Here is a 14,690-nt window from a genome sequence, read left to right as displayed (position 1 = left end):
AAAGCTTTAACCGAATTTCAACTCAACCAAGCAGTAATTAAATTCAAATTGTTTTTAGATTTTCAGAGCTGCACACAGACTTCCATCAAACAGTGTAATACAGAATGCCACCTTTAATGAGGGCCGCCACGTTTCCCCAAGATTGGCAAGCCACAATATCCTACTGCATATTATTAGGATCAAAGCATAACACACTCCCAACCCATCAAACTCCACTGCAGAGTGAGCATGCCCGAGTCGCAGTCAAACTCAGCCTACAAAGCAGATGAAAACCTTGTAATTCCTGCATGAAATGTGCACTTTTATAGGATTTTGTTCATGAACTAGAATTGTTGAATGGCCACCTGGTGTGTACAATGCTGGCAATTTTCTAAAGCTGAGGTTTGTTGAACTTACGTTCGAGTGTGCATGAATGCGTGTGTGTGAGCATGTGTGGGAGGAAACCGGAGCACCCGGAGGAAACCCACGCAGACACAGGGAGAACGTGCAGACACCGCACAGTGACCCAAGCCGGGAAGCTAACCTGGGACCCTGGAGCTGTGAAGCAACTGTGCTAACCACTGTGCTACTGTGCCGCTCCTAATAGGGAACTGATTGTGTGTGTGTGTTTGTCTGTCTGTCACTGTGTGTATATGTGTCTGTCATTGTATGTACATGTGTGTGAGTGAGTCTGCCACAGTGTGTATGTGTGTGAGTGCGTCTGTGAATGTGTGTATTTGTGTGTGTGTCTATGAATATGTGCATGTGTGTCTGTCACTGTATGTATGTGTGTGAAAGTGTATCTGTGAATGGGTGTATGTGTGTGAGTGTGTCTGTGTATGTGTGTGTGTTGGTGAATATGTGCTTGTGTGTGTGTCTGTCACTGCATGTATGTGTGTGAAAGTGTGTCTGTGAATGTGTGTATGTGTGTCTGTGAATATGTGCATGTGTGTGTTTGTCACTGTATGTATGTGCGTGAGAGTGCGTCTGTGAATGTGTACATATGTGTGAGAGTGTGTCTGTCACTGTGTGTGTGTGTGTGAATGTGTGTATGTGTGTGAGGGTGTGTTTGTGAATGTGCATATGTGTGTGTGAGTGTGTGAGAGAGTATGTATGTGAGTGTGTGTATGTGTGTGAGAGCTTGTCTGTCACTGTGAGTGTGTGTATGTGTGTGAGAGCACGTCTGTCACTGCGTGTGTGTGTGTGTGAGAGAGTGCGTCTGTGAATTTGTGTATGTGTGTGAGTTTGTCTGTGAATGTGTGTATGTGTGAGAGCTTGTCTGTCACTGTGTGTGTGTGTGTGTGAGAGAGTACGTCTGTGAATGTGTGTATGTGTGTGAGTTCGTCTGTGAATGTGTGTATGTGTGAGAGCTTGTCTGTCACTGTGTGTGTGTGTGTGTGAGAGAGAGTACGTCTGTGAATGTGTGTATGTGTGTGAGAGCTTGTCTGTCACTGCGTGTGTGTGTATGTGTGTGAGAGTGCATCTGTGAATGTGTGTCTGTGTGAGAGCGTGTCTGTCACTGTGTGTGTGTGTATGTGTGAGAGCGTGTCTGTCACTGTGTGTGTGTGTGTGAGAGAGTGTGTCTGTCACTGTGTGTGTGTGAGAGTGTGTCTGTCACTGTGTGTGTGTGTGTGTGAGTGTGTCTGTCACTGTATGTGTGTGTTTGGGTGAGAGAGTGTCTGTCACTGTGTGTGTGTGTCATTGTGTGTGTGTGTCATTGTGTGTGTGTGAGAGCGTGTCTGTCACTGTGCGTGTGTGAGTGTGTGTCATTGTGTGTGTGTGTGTGTGTGTCACTGTGCGTGTGTGAGTGTGTGTCATTGTGTGTGTGTGTGTGTGTATATTATTTAAATGGAAAAATATTGCAGACAACTGCAGCACTGAGGGATTTGGGGTTCCTTGTGTATAAATCAGCAGGTAATAGGAACGGCAAATGGAATGTTGGCATTTATTTCAAAAGGACTGGAATATAAAAATAGGGACATTCTGCTAAACTATACAAGGCACTAGTTAGACCTCTCCTGGAATACTGTGAACAGTTTTGGTCCCCTTATCTAAGAAAAGATATACTGGCATGGGAGTAATCCAGAGAAGGTTCACTAGGTTAATCTCGGGTATGGAGAGATTTTCTTTTGAGGAGAGGTTGAGTAGGTTGGGCTGTACTCATTGGAGTTTAGAAGAATGAGAGGTGACCTTATTGAGACTTATCGGATTCTCAGGGTGATTGCCCGAATAGATGCTGAGAACATGTTTCCTGTTGTGGGAGAGTCTAGGACATAATCTCAGAGTAAGGGGTCACTGATTTAAGACAGAGATGAGGAAGGTTTTCTACTCTCAGAGAGTAGTGAATGTGTGGAATTCTTTACCGCAGAGAGCTGTAGAGGCTGGGTCGTTAAGTAGGTTCAGGGCTGAGATAGACAGGTTTTTAATCAGTACGGGGAATCAAGGGTTATGGGGGGGGGAGGCGGGAATGTGGAGTTGAGGATTGTATCAGATCAACCACGATCTCACTGAATGGTGGAGCAGACCCGATGGGCCAAGTGGCCTACTTCCGCTCCTACACCTTATGGAGTGCATGTGAGTGTGTGAACTAACCCTAAACCGCTGCCCTGGTGATGTTCCGCCGGCCTCCACTGACAGGGGAGCTGCATCTAGAACATAGAACATAGAACAGTACAGCACAGAACAGGCCCTTCGGCCCTCAATGTTGTGCTGAGCAATGATCACCCTACTCAAACCCACGTATCCACCCTATACCCGTAACCCAACAACCCCCCCTTAACCTTACTTTTTAGGACACTATGGGCAATTTAGCATGGCCAATCCACCTAACCCGCACATCTTTGGACTGTGGGAGGAAACCGGAGCACCCGGAGGAAACCCACGCACACACGGGGAGGACGTGCAGACTCCGCACAGACAGTGACCCAGCCGGGAATCGAACCTGGGACCCTGGAGCTGTGAAGCATTTATGCTAACCACCATGCTACCGTGCTGCCCATCTGACACCAGCGCTGCCTTCAGGTGAAGAGAAAGGGAAGTGGAAGAGCAGAAGGACGAGGAAACGAGACGGAAGGAGAGGCTGTCAGTCGAGACTGCGATTTGCGGTGCGGGAACAAGGTGGGAGCCCAGAATCCTGACACCTCGGAGCAACATCCTGTGTGCAGCAAGCTGACGTCTTGTCATCTCCCTGTAACAGAAACTCCTCTCAACGCCCTGCCAACAAACGCTTTGAAGAACCTGCCAGCATTTCAAAATAAAGAACCTTTGAACACTTTGGCACTAACGCTATTATTGCTCAAGAAAAAAACCTTTCTTAACTAGGGCTAATCATTGTTTGGTGGTGGGGGTTGCAAGGAGGGAAACGTATGTTAGCCTGAGGGAAGAGACTACTGGAAACATTTTTAGGAAGAAATTTAATACTGCCTAATTAAATTCTACCTATCCCAGATGCAGGGTTCACAATGCAATTAAATCCATGTCCAGACCATGCCCTGGTTTTACAATCTTAGTTGACTGCTTTTAATTTTAAATATTGCAGGGCACAGAGGCTGCTAACAATAAGAGGCAACAATCAATTGCCTTTGTGTATTCCTGCATGATCTTTGGCAGGGCAATCAGTGCCACGCACTATCTCATAGAGTCGATAGCTCAAGAAGAAGGCCATTCGGCCCCACACCCCCATGCTCCTCTTGAGCCTTTTCTCCGACACTTCTCTCCCTCTCACCCTCAGGACATATCGTTCAATTTCTTTCTCCTGTGCGTGCCATGTCCAGCATCCCCTTAAATGCCTCGCCACTGTTCACCTCAACCACTCGCTGGGGGAGCGAGCTCCACGTTTGCACCACTCTCTGGACAAAGAGCTTTATCGTGGGCACGATTTAACCACCGCGTTGCGCCCGGCGCGCATCTGGGCACACCGAGTAAATAGCGGGAAAGGACGAAATCGAAATTCCCGCTGGGCGCGAATCAGTTTGCAATTTTCCTGGCCCACTCCTGATGGCGAGTCCTGGATCGCATTATAAAATGGCAAGCATATCATTAAATCTGGGGCTGTTTAGCACAGGGCTAAATCGCTGGCTTTGAAAGCAGACCAAGGCAGGCCAGCAGCACGGTTCGATTCCCGTACCAGCCTCCCCGAACAGGCGCCGGAATGTGGCGACTAGGGGCTTTTCACAGTAACTTCATTGAAGCCTACTCGTGACAATAAGCAATTTTCATTTCATTTAATTTCATTAAACCTCGTTTGCGTTCATTTCAAACTCATTAGTGAGATTGAAGTCGAATGCAACGGTCTCCGGGGAATTAACCGGCTTCCCTGGAAGAAATCATGTGGCCGTTGTTCGGTACTCGATGGTTTCTATGGGGCAGTGAAGAGGTAAGTAGTCATTTCCATTTTCGGGCATGCAGCTCAAGGGCACCGGAGTTCCAGCCCCAGTATTCGGGAGGGGGGGGGGACCTCTCAGGAGACCTGGGCTTGGTCGGGGGGGGGGGGCTGCAGTGTTCGAGGTCGGTGGTTGCCCCTGGGCCGGGATGGGGGATTAGGGGCTTTTCATCTGTGAGACCTTCAAGCTATCTTTTTTTTTAATTTATAAATTTATTTTTTCCAATTAAGGGGCAATTTAGCATGGCCAATCCACCTAGCCTGCACATCTTTGAGTTGTGGGGGCGAAACCCACCCAAACACGGGGAGAATGTGAAAACTCCACATGGACAGTGACCCAGAGCTGGAATCGAACCTGGGACCTCGGCATCGTGAGGCAGCAGTGCTAACCACTGTGCCACCGCGCTGCCCTCTTCAAGCTGTCTTTATATAATGTGGAGACCCATATCAGGGGAAGCCACAGATGCTGCCTGTCTGTCCTACCAAAATCTTCCATGACAGAGGATTAGTCTGAGTTCTAGCTGAAAGTCATTTTAACTCCCTTTTACTGCGAGCAACCTCAAGCTTCACAGCTGAAGGCTATTGCAAATGAGGAATTGGCGTCATTAGTTATGTGAGCACTTCACAGCTGCAGGTTGTGTTTGCCGCTTGCTCCTGCTGGTGGCTGCAGATGCCTGGGGGCTACTGTTGCTGTTTCCTTCCTTTTCTGTAACCAGAAAGAAGGACAATTTTTTGTAAGATGCCTGGGTCCTGGAACACCGGGTTCAGATGGCTGTATGAGTCAAGAAAGCCAACCTGGTTTGAAGCAAGAAGACGCTGCGGGGCCTGGTGTTTGACATTGATCCAAATAGGCCAACTGCTAATGCCATTGAAGAAATGCTTTTGCAGAATTCCTGTCGCTTTTGTTACTGGTGTGGTGAGTGCTGCATGTAACTAGCACATCACTACCGATCAAACACTCTGGAGGTCAAGGATGTTAAACTTACCTTGAGCGCCAGTGGAATATGCGGATGCCAGGATTTGGTTTTGGTGCGATTGGGCCGTGTGGGAGGGGCCTGCACAGCTGCGGCTCCTGGGCAGAGAATGGCACTGATACGTGGAACAAGTGACACATTGATGGACAGATTCTTTCTGTGGCAACGTTTGGGACATGACAAGATGAACAACTCACTTGAGACAGGTCATCTGGGTGAAGAGGCAGTGGGTCCTCACCTCTCGGGCCAGGCCAAGCTCGCTGTCGGTGACTGCTCTCTCCTCGGTCAACCCCACGATTTCCAGGGCCCGGTCCTCATGGGGAGCGAGGTCACAGATCTCTGGGACTCTCCACCCTGCCTTGGCCTTTTCCTGCTTATTACGGACTAGCTTCTCCTGCGGGGACAAAGAGAGGGCACTGTGAGCCGCACGCTTGATGGGTCAGAGGTATCTATAGCAGGTGGCGTGTGTGGGCACCGCAGCTGGACATGGAGGGGTTGTGCTGGTGGGTGGCAGGGCTCCTGAGGAACAAGCACGAGGATCGGAGAGGGTGCGAGGTGTCAGCCAGTGATTTGTCGGGGAGGGGGGGGGGGGGTTGGGAATATGAGGGGTGGCAGGCGGAACTGATGCCAGGAGAGAGGTGGTAACTTACCCTTGCAGCTCGCTGGAGGTCACTGGCCTTCTTCCAACATTGGACGGTGGTCCTCCTGGTCACGCTGCCCGCACTGACAGCCGCTGCCACTGCCCCCAGGCGGCATTGCTGACCCTGCTGCTCGTCCTCCAACCCCCTCGGGGGAACAGGATGCCCCCCCCTTGCATCGACGGCATCGAGAAGCCTTGTGAGGTCAGCATTCCATAATCGAGGAGCAGGTCTGCGCGCTGCCAAGCTTGTGTGTTGATTGGGAGTGAGTGGTGAGGGAGCGTTTCAAAGCAGCTCCCTCTTGTTAGCGGCGCGAAACTGCGAATCAGACAGCTAGGTAACCCATATTGGTGTGAAGCTCGTGGGAACTCATTTAAGGCGGTAAATGCCATCAAATACAGGCTGTGATCTCGCCAGCGCAGCCGTCGAGAAACACCCCCCCCCCATCGCCCCCAAAATGACACTTAAAATTTTTTTCCATTAAATCGCACTCCCTGGATTTCCAGTCGGATATTTTAGAAAGTAAGACCATAATCTAGAGGAGGCCCTTTGGACCTTTGAGTCCACTCTGTCATTCAACAAGGTCATGGTCATCGCCCAACTTCTACCTCAGATCCTCTTTCCTGCACTAACCCCAAATGCCTGAACTGTTTGTGTATCCAAAATCTACCATTGGTGACTGCCTTATATTTAGGGCTTGGGGGGCAGCACGGTGGCCTAGTGGTTAGCACAACCGCCTCACGGCGCTGAGGTCCCAGGTTCGATCCCGGCTCTGGGTCACTGTCCGTGTGGAGTTTGCACATTCTCCCCGTGTCTGCGTGGGTTTCGCCCCCACAACCCAAAAATGTGCAGAGTAGGTGGATTAGCCACGCTAAATTGCCCCTTAATTGGAAAAATAATTGGGTAATCTAAATTTATAAAAAAAAAAATAATATTTAGGGCTTGCAATGCTGGTCGCTTCGCAAGTGGAAATGTTCCCTGTGTCTACCTAATCAAACCCTTTCAGAATTTTAAAGAGTTTGATGAGATCACCCATCAGCTCTCTCTTTTCGAGAAAAAAAGAGCTTCAGCTGACAATTATATACCCTCAGTTCTGGTGTCAACCTAGTGAATCGTCCTTGCGCCTTCGCCAGTTACCTCCTGCCCACACCTTTAATTAGAAGCACATTTTAAACGTCTCCCACTAATTTTAACCATTTAAAAAAAATTTTAACCCGGCTTTTTTTTTTGCATCTATCGGATGTGCATTGTGACAGTTCCCTCCCTGTGTCGGCATCTCACAGACAGTTAACTTGAAAAAGAAAAATGCAAAAGACTGTTGGATGGAATAAATTTTTAGACAGCTGTAGCTCAGCGGGAAGGCAGTCTTGCCTCTGAGTCAGAAACCCTCTCCAGGTTTTGAGCATAAAATCTCGGCTGGCACCTTAGCGCTGAACTGAGGGAGAACCACATTGCCAGAGGTACAGTTACTCAGGTGAAACAAACTGTTGTCCCATCTACCCTTTCCGGTGGTTGTAAAGGATCTTATGGCATTGTTTCAAAGACGGGGGGGGGGGGGGGGGGGGGGGGGGGTTTCCCTGGGGTCCCACAGCTACTCCTCAATTAACGACTAAGGTCATCTGAACATTTGGTTCATTGCTGTTTATGGGATCGCGCTGTGTACATTTCCTACATTACATGGGCAGCACGGTAGCATTGTGGATAGCACAAATGCTTCACAGCTCCAGGATCCCAGGTTTGATTCCGGCTTGGGCCACTGTCTGTGCGGAGTCTCCGTGTGTGTGCGTGGGTTTCCTCCAGGTGCTCCGGTTTCCTCCCACAGTCCAAAGATGTGCAGGTTAGGTGGATTGGCCATGATAAATTGCCCTTAGTGTCCAAAATTGTCCTTAGTGTTGGGTGGGGTTACTGGGTTATGGGGATAGGGTGGAGGTGTTGACCTTGGGTAGGACGCTCTTTCCAAGAGCCAGTGCAGACTCGATGGGCCGAATGGCCTCCTTCGGCACTGTAAATTCTATGACATATTACAACAGATATCATGCTTGAAAAGTACTTCATTGATTGCAAACTGTTATGAGATATCCTGAGGTAGTGAAAGGCACCATTGAAAAAAATTTTAAAAATTAAAACAGAAAATGCTGAAGATACTCAGAAAGTCTGGCAGCATCTGTAGAGAGACAAACATTTCAGGACGATTGCCTTGCATCGGTGTATTGGGAGTGAGCAAGAGAAAAAAAAGACCAAAGATTAAAGTAGCAAATGCCGTTCAGCCTGCTTTAGGGATTCTATCAGCTTGGGATCTGCAGGTTCGGGGCTTAATAAAGCTCTATCTAGTGGTAGTGATGCATGTCTGTTGGCGTGACAGGATTCCAGAGAATGGTGATGTCCGAATTAGATCATAGAATTTACAGTGCAGAAGGAGGCCATTCGGCCCATCGAGTCTGCACCAGCTCTTGGAAAGAGTACCCTACCCAAGTTCAACACCTCCACCCTATCCCAATAACCCAGTAACCCCACCCAACACTAAGGGCAATTTTGGACACTAAGGGCAATTTATCATGGCCAATCCACCTAACCTGCACATCTTTGGAGTGTGGGAGGAAACCGGAGCACCTGGAGGAAACCCACGCACACACGGGGAGGATGTGCAGACTCCACATAGACAGTGACCCAAGCCGGAATCAAACCTGGGACCCTGGAGCTGTGAAGCCATTGTGCTATCCACAATGCTACCGTGCTAGAGTGCAATGTTTACAGAGCTGCTGCTGCTGCTTGTAGCTACTTCCACGAGGAGTTGTGCTGTCACGGTAGGTCACACTCATCGGTTTCGTACCATCCCCACATATCCACCGCTACCACTCTGTGACGGCTGTCATCCAACAATGCCTGCCACCCTCTAGTTTGTCCGGCAGAAGAGATCTCTGTAGCTTTCTCAGCTCTGATCCAATGTCCTACTAGATATATAGATAATACTATATATATATATATAGATGGATAAAATATATATATATATAATACTAGAATGCCTGGAATGCTGTCATTTGGTCAATAAGATTTGGTCCCCTTATTGGAGAAAAGATATACTGGCATTGGAGGCAGTACAGAGAAGATGCAATAGGTTGATCGCAGGTATGGAGGGGTTTTCTTATGAAGAGAGGTTGAGTAGGTTGGGCCTGTACTCGTTGTTGGAGTTTAGAAGAATGGGGTCGACCTTATTGAGACATATGGGATTCTCAGAGGGTTTGACAGGGTTTTCCCCCTTGTGGGAGAGTCTAGGACCAGAGGACATGATGTCAGAATAAGAGGTCCCCCATTTAAGACAGAGATGAGGAGGAAATTCCTCGCTCAGAGGATAGTGAATCTGTGGAATTCTTTACCGCAGAAAGCTGGGGAGGCTGGGTCGTTAAATATATTCAAGGCTGAGATAGATGGATCTTTAATCAGCAAGGGAATCAAGGGTTATGGGGTCAAGGTGGGAAAGTGGAGTTGAGGATTATCATAGCAGATCAGTAATGATCTCATTGAATGACTGAGCAGACGCGATGGGCCGAATTGGGGATTTCTGCTCCTGCGTCTCATCGTCTTATTGCCGAAATACTGACGTTTTTGTTTCTGGGTGGCACTTTTTAGAGTTCTTTCTGTTCTTTCTATTTCAAGTCCATCTTCATTTGTCCGATGGTCCGCGTATGAACATATGACATAGGAGCACAAGTAGGCGTTAGAATATTAGCCAAACATCTTAGCATCCACATGTCAATGGCTTCTCCTTTCTTCCACAGATCTTTATTTGGTGTCGAGGTTTCTGCATCGGGCAGGGAAGTGGATAGAATACATCGTCTTGTGAGTATTTTTCCTCATCATAAGTTTGATATTTTTTGTTGTTACTTCTTCCTTTCCTTTCATAGAGTTTACAGTGCAGGAGGAGGCCACTCGGCCCATCGAATCTGCACCGGCTCTTGGAAAGAGAACCTACCCAAGGTCAACACCTCCACCCCATCCCCATAACCCAGTAACCCCACCCAACGCTAAGGGAAATTTTGAACACTAAGGGCAATTTATCATGGCCAATCCACCTAACCTGCACATCTTTGGAATGTGGGAGGAAACCGGAGCACCCAGAGGAAACCCATGCAGACACGGGGAGAACGTGCAGACTCCGCACAGACAGTGACCCAAACCGGGAATCGAACCTGGGACCCTGGAGCTGTGAAGCAATTGTGCTATCCACAATGCTACTGTGCTGCCCGTGCTTCCTCCTTCTAGTTTCTGCGTCACTTTAATACGGTCATGGGGAGTCCACACCGAGTAAAGTTTTATTTATGATATATCCAATTCCTGGTAGATCTCCACCGGCTTCCTATTGGGTTGGTGTCTTACTGGCCGGCCTTATATACATTGGCTAATTGAGATACCGCACCCTAGTGGGGAAACTCATACACTGCAAGGAGCATGGGGAAGACAGTCATTCCCAACCCGTAAATCCCATGCGGGATATTACAATCACATCTTCTGTTTGTCCAATTTGTCCTGGAGAGACAAACATATCTACTTATTCCAGTGCGACACCATCCACTTCAATCTTCACTCTCGTTTCTTCTACCATTTTGTTTTTTCGCTTTTTGGTCTTCAAACTCAATCCATATTCTAAATTTCTAGATTTTACTTAATCCACAAACTTTTGTAGGGCCTCTTCTGATTCTCAAGTAGTGCCGTGTCATCAGCGTGCTGCAGGTTTGTGTTCTTGTCTCCAATTGTTATCCCTGGAAGTACATCTCATCCTCTAAACATTTGTTCTGTGTACAGATTGAATAATTTTGGCGACACAACAGAGCCTTGTCGTACTGCTCTCTTCACTTGAAACATGTCTGATTGTCCATCTTCTGTCCTGATGATCACTCTTTGGTGCCAGAGGATGCTCTGGATAAATCTCACATCTTTACTGTCAATCTCACATAGAACATACAGTGCAGAAAATGAAAATGAAATGAAAATGAAATGAAAATCGCTTATTGTCACGAGTAGCCTTCAATGAAGTTACTGTGAAAAGCCCCTAGTCGCCACATTCCGGCGCCTGTTCGGGGAGGCTGGTACGGGAATTGAACCGTGCTGCTGGCCTGCCTTGGTCTGCTTTAAAAGCCAGCGATTTAGCCCAGTGTGCTAAACCAGCCCCTAGAAGGAGGCCATTCTGCCCATCGAGTCTGCACCGACCCACTTCCACCTTATCCCTGTAACCCAATAACTCCTCTTATCTTTTTGGTCACTAAGGGCAATTTAACATGGCCAATCCACCTAATCTGCACATCTTTGGACTGTGGGAGGAAACGGGAGCACCCGGAGGAAACCCACACAGACACGGGGAGAACGTGCAGACTCCGCATAGACAGTGACCCAGCGGGGAATCGAATCTGGGACTCTGACGCTGTGAGGCCACAGTACTATCCACTTGTGCTACCGTGCTGCCGTGCTCACATTTCAACAAAACGTCTATTAACTTTTAGTAATAAGCACGATCGAGCAATTTTTCAGTCTACATAGCTTGTGGTAATGTATTTTTTCCACTTCTAGATATTTATCGAAGACTGTTCTTGGGTTTCCTCTTTTGTTGCGACTCGTGATCTAAATCCAGACTGTGTTTTACCCAATTTCTGCTTCAGATGGGTTATTGTTTCCTCCTGTTATGTTATTTTCAAGATCACTTTAATGAGAATACTCATTGAGCTCGTAATTCTAAAAGGATTGCACTCCATCGCTTTAGGTTTCTTAGATAATTGGCGGATTCTCCCAATCCGCAACTAATTGCTCCAGCCAGCAGGAAAACCGGAGTGATTCCCGTTCGCCCAATGTGCCATGTACTGGCACTTGGAAAGATGTTTTACCTCAGTCAGGTTTCTGCGCCATCCCACGGCAGACCTCACTGGAATTATTACACATCGACTGACTTTCTAAAGGGTTTAAAGGCGGCAGGTGGGGAGAGCTGCCAAATGAGCCGCATCCCAGGAAGGACCTGGGGGCGAGAGCACCCCAGCTGGCAAGGGAATTGAATGTCCTGCCTATTAATGAGATGCAAAACAGCTTTAATCAGCTATTTGCATGGTCCCGCCTGCTTTGGGCACTCGGGATCATAGAATCATAGAATTTACAGAGCAGAAGGAGGCCATTCGGCCCATTGAGTCCGCACCGGCTCTTAGAAAGAGCACCCTACTTAAGCTCATGTCTACACCCTATCACCGTAACCCAGTAACCCCAATTCCTGCTCGTGATGCTCGGCTGGGATGTCTGGAAGTATGTTATGGACAGTGGGGTGGACCAGGAGGCTCCCGACCGGTTTGGCCCCCGGCGCGAATCCCAATTTCGGCCTGATGTGAAATTCAGTGCGCCATCGCGTATCCCCCATTTAGCGGACAGCCCTGGAGAACCCCGACCAATGTGTTCACAAAGAAAGGACAGAATTTGCATTTATAAAGTGCCTTCCATGCCCTGAGAATATATCTGAACTGTTGCAATACAAGAAACGCAGCCGTCATTTGCACAAAGAAAGGTCACATGAGCAGAAGTGAGATAAATGGCCTGTTACTCTTGTTTTTAGTGGTGAGGTTTGAGGTATAAATTATGGCACACTTTTCTTTAATCTCCATTTTATGTCAGCTTGCTGAAACCCATCTTCATCCTTCAGTTATTAAATGGGCTGCATTAAGGTGTCAGCCACATTTCCGCGATAACACCCTCACCTCTCAGGCAATTAGGGCAATTAAGGCAATTAGGAAAGGATTATAAATGCTGACCTTGCCAACGACACTCTCGTCCCATGAACAAATTTCATAAAAAGATAGTTGTAGGTTCAAGACACAGTCCAGACGCTTCACATGATATAAATCATCAATAAACCCAAATCCTGTTACACTAACCCTCTGGCTACTATGGGAAAATAAGCACCGATCCAGAATATAATGCTGAAAATAAAGGGACCCGTAATAGTCAGCCAGAAACAGCCTCAGCTTGCTTAACATTTTAGAAAATGAAATAATTGTGCTTTTTACTTCTCTTCAATTATCTATTAAACCGCCTGACAATGTTGTCTCTCTGAAAAGCTTTTAGGCTTCGGAAGATAATAGCTGAACTGTTTGGAATCCTGATTATTGACAGAATCTCATTTGCCCTTCATGCGGTGAGGGAAATATTTCTACGCGCCGCTACTCAATGTGGCAATCTGTTTTAGTTTGCTGAGGGAATGGCATTAATCGCCAAGGCGATGAGCAAGTGTTGTGTAGCAGCGAGAAAAGCATTGCCCAGGGTACTGTTTTTCAATAGAAAGTGGAAGATGATTTATCCTGTAATCCAAACGAAAAACTGCTTCATCCAATCACAAAAGTAATAAAGCCATCACTTTTCATATCACTAATGAAATGGCACAAAGCACTTTCTATGGAGCAGATATTCTTAATACAGTAAACTTGAGAAAGGGGAGTACGTCATGCAACGTACTGAATCCGAATGGACTAACCTCATTCCTATTCAGTCCCATTTCATAAAATGATAATAGGCTAAACCCATTCTGTACTCCCACTCCCATTGTAAAGGTTCCCAAAGGACCAATCTTTTGACTTTCACTCCCATTATGCCGAATTCCAATAGACCAAACTGCTCTGTTTTTATACTGACATTAAAGCACCAAATCACTCATAACTGATTGGGGAAACATGTTGTGGATTCATTTATTAATTCTAGGCACATGTGAAGAGATGCACATGGACAGAAAGCTTGAAGATATCAGAGCTGAAGAGCTGTGTGTGTGAGGGGTATGCTGAGAGCAAAAAACAAAACTAAAACCTGACTGCTTGACACACTTTATTTCCAGCGATGTCATGCTACAAGCCCTTAAAGGCATATTATAGCACAAGCTCCTTCTCATTCACTCCTATTGCAGAGACTCCTCATCAACAAAATCCCTTCCTCGTAATTCCATTGCATAGATTCCCAACAGACAAAATCCCTTTCCATTCATTCCAAATTTATAGATTCCCAATCAACAACGCCATTTCCCAGTCATTCCTATTGAATAGATTATCAAGAGGCCAACCGCTTCCCATTCTTTCCTTTTCTGTAGATTCCCAATGGACAAACCCCTTCCCATTAATTCCCATTAGGCAGATTCCCAAGAGACAAACCCCTTTCCAGTTATTCCTAATGTATAGATTCCTGTAAGATGTCGGAACTGTCTTTGCTAGGATGATGGCTGATGTCCATTTTCCACTTGTTGTATAGCTCCTAGCTAATACTCGTTCTCCATGGTTGAAGACTCTACTCTCTAAGCAATTTGTGCTTATTGTTGCTATCTGCCAACTTCCAAAGTATCAGGTGGTATCAAGAGGTCGAATTGTGTTCTCAATTTTCTCTTGAAGAGCAGCGTTGCTGGTGAGCTTTGCATTTTTGCATGTGCTGGATTTCGATACGACATTAGAAAGTTGTTAACATGTCTTGGTAATGCGCTTGATCCCTTGATGCATTTACTGCATGTTTGAGAGATTGCACACAAATCATTTGGCCAACCCATTGGTTGCAGGGTGATATGGAGTAGATGTGAAATGTTGAATGCCAATCGCTTTTAAGTAATCGTTAGACTCTTTTGATGTAAATTGCATTCCACTATCACTTATGAACCTTGTGAATGCCTCATCTCAATGCTTTATTTGGTTGTCGTGGATTTCATGATTGCGACTTCTG

The 14,690-nt window shown here is 46.9% G+C and overlaps 1 protein-coding gene across 2 annotated transcripts in view; it reads right to left on the bottom strand.

Annotated features, from left to right (window-relative positions):
* The window catches only part of ncanb (neurocan b), a 264,578-nt gene that overhangs the window by 208,833 nt on the left and 41,055 nt on the right, over positions 1 to 14,690 (bottom strand). The window contains exon 1 of one of the 2 annotated variants that reach the window (XM_038777605.1): positions 5,532 to 5,669. The exons of the other annotated variant lie outside the window; for it this stretch is intronic. Coding sequence (XP_038633533.1) covers positions 5,532 to 5,545 — 14 coding nt within the window. The 5' untranslated portion in view covers positions 5,546 to 5,669. Of the gene's footprint in view, positions 1 to 5,531; positions 5,670 to 14,690 lie in introns of those variants that run through there. 2 annotated transcript variants of the gene reach the window in all.

The sequence above is a fragment of the Scyliorhinus canicula genome, chromosome 18 (genome assembly GCF_902713615.1).
Source record: "Scyliorhinus canicula chromosome 18, sScyCan1.1, whole genome shotgun sequence".
NCBI lineage: Eukaryota > Metazoa > Chordata > Chondrichthyes > Carcharhiniformes > Scyliorhinidae > Scyliorhinus > Scyliorhinus canicula.
This window is presented reverse-complemented; position numbering and strand designations above follow the sequence as displayed.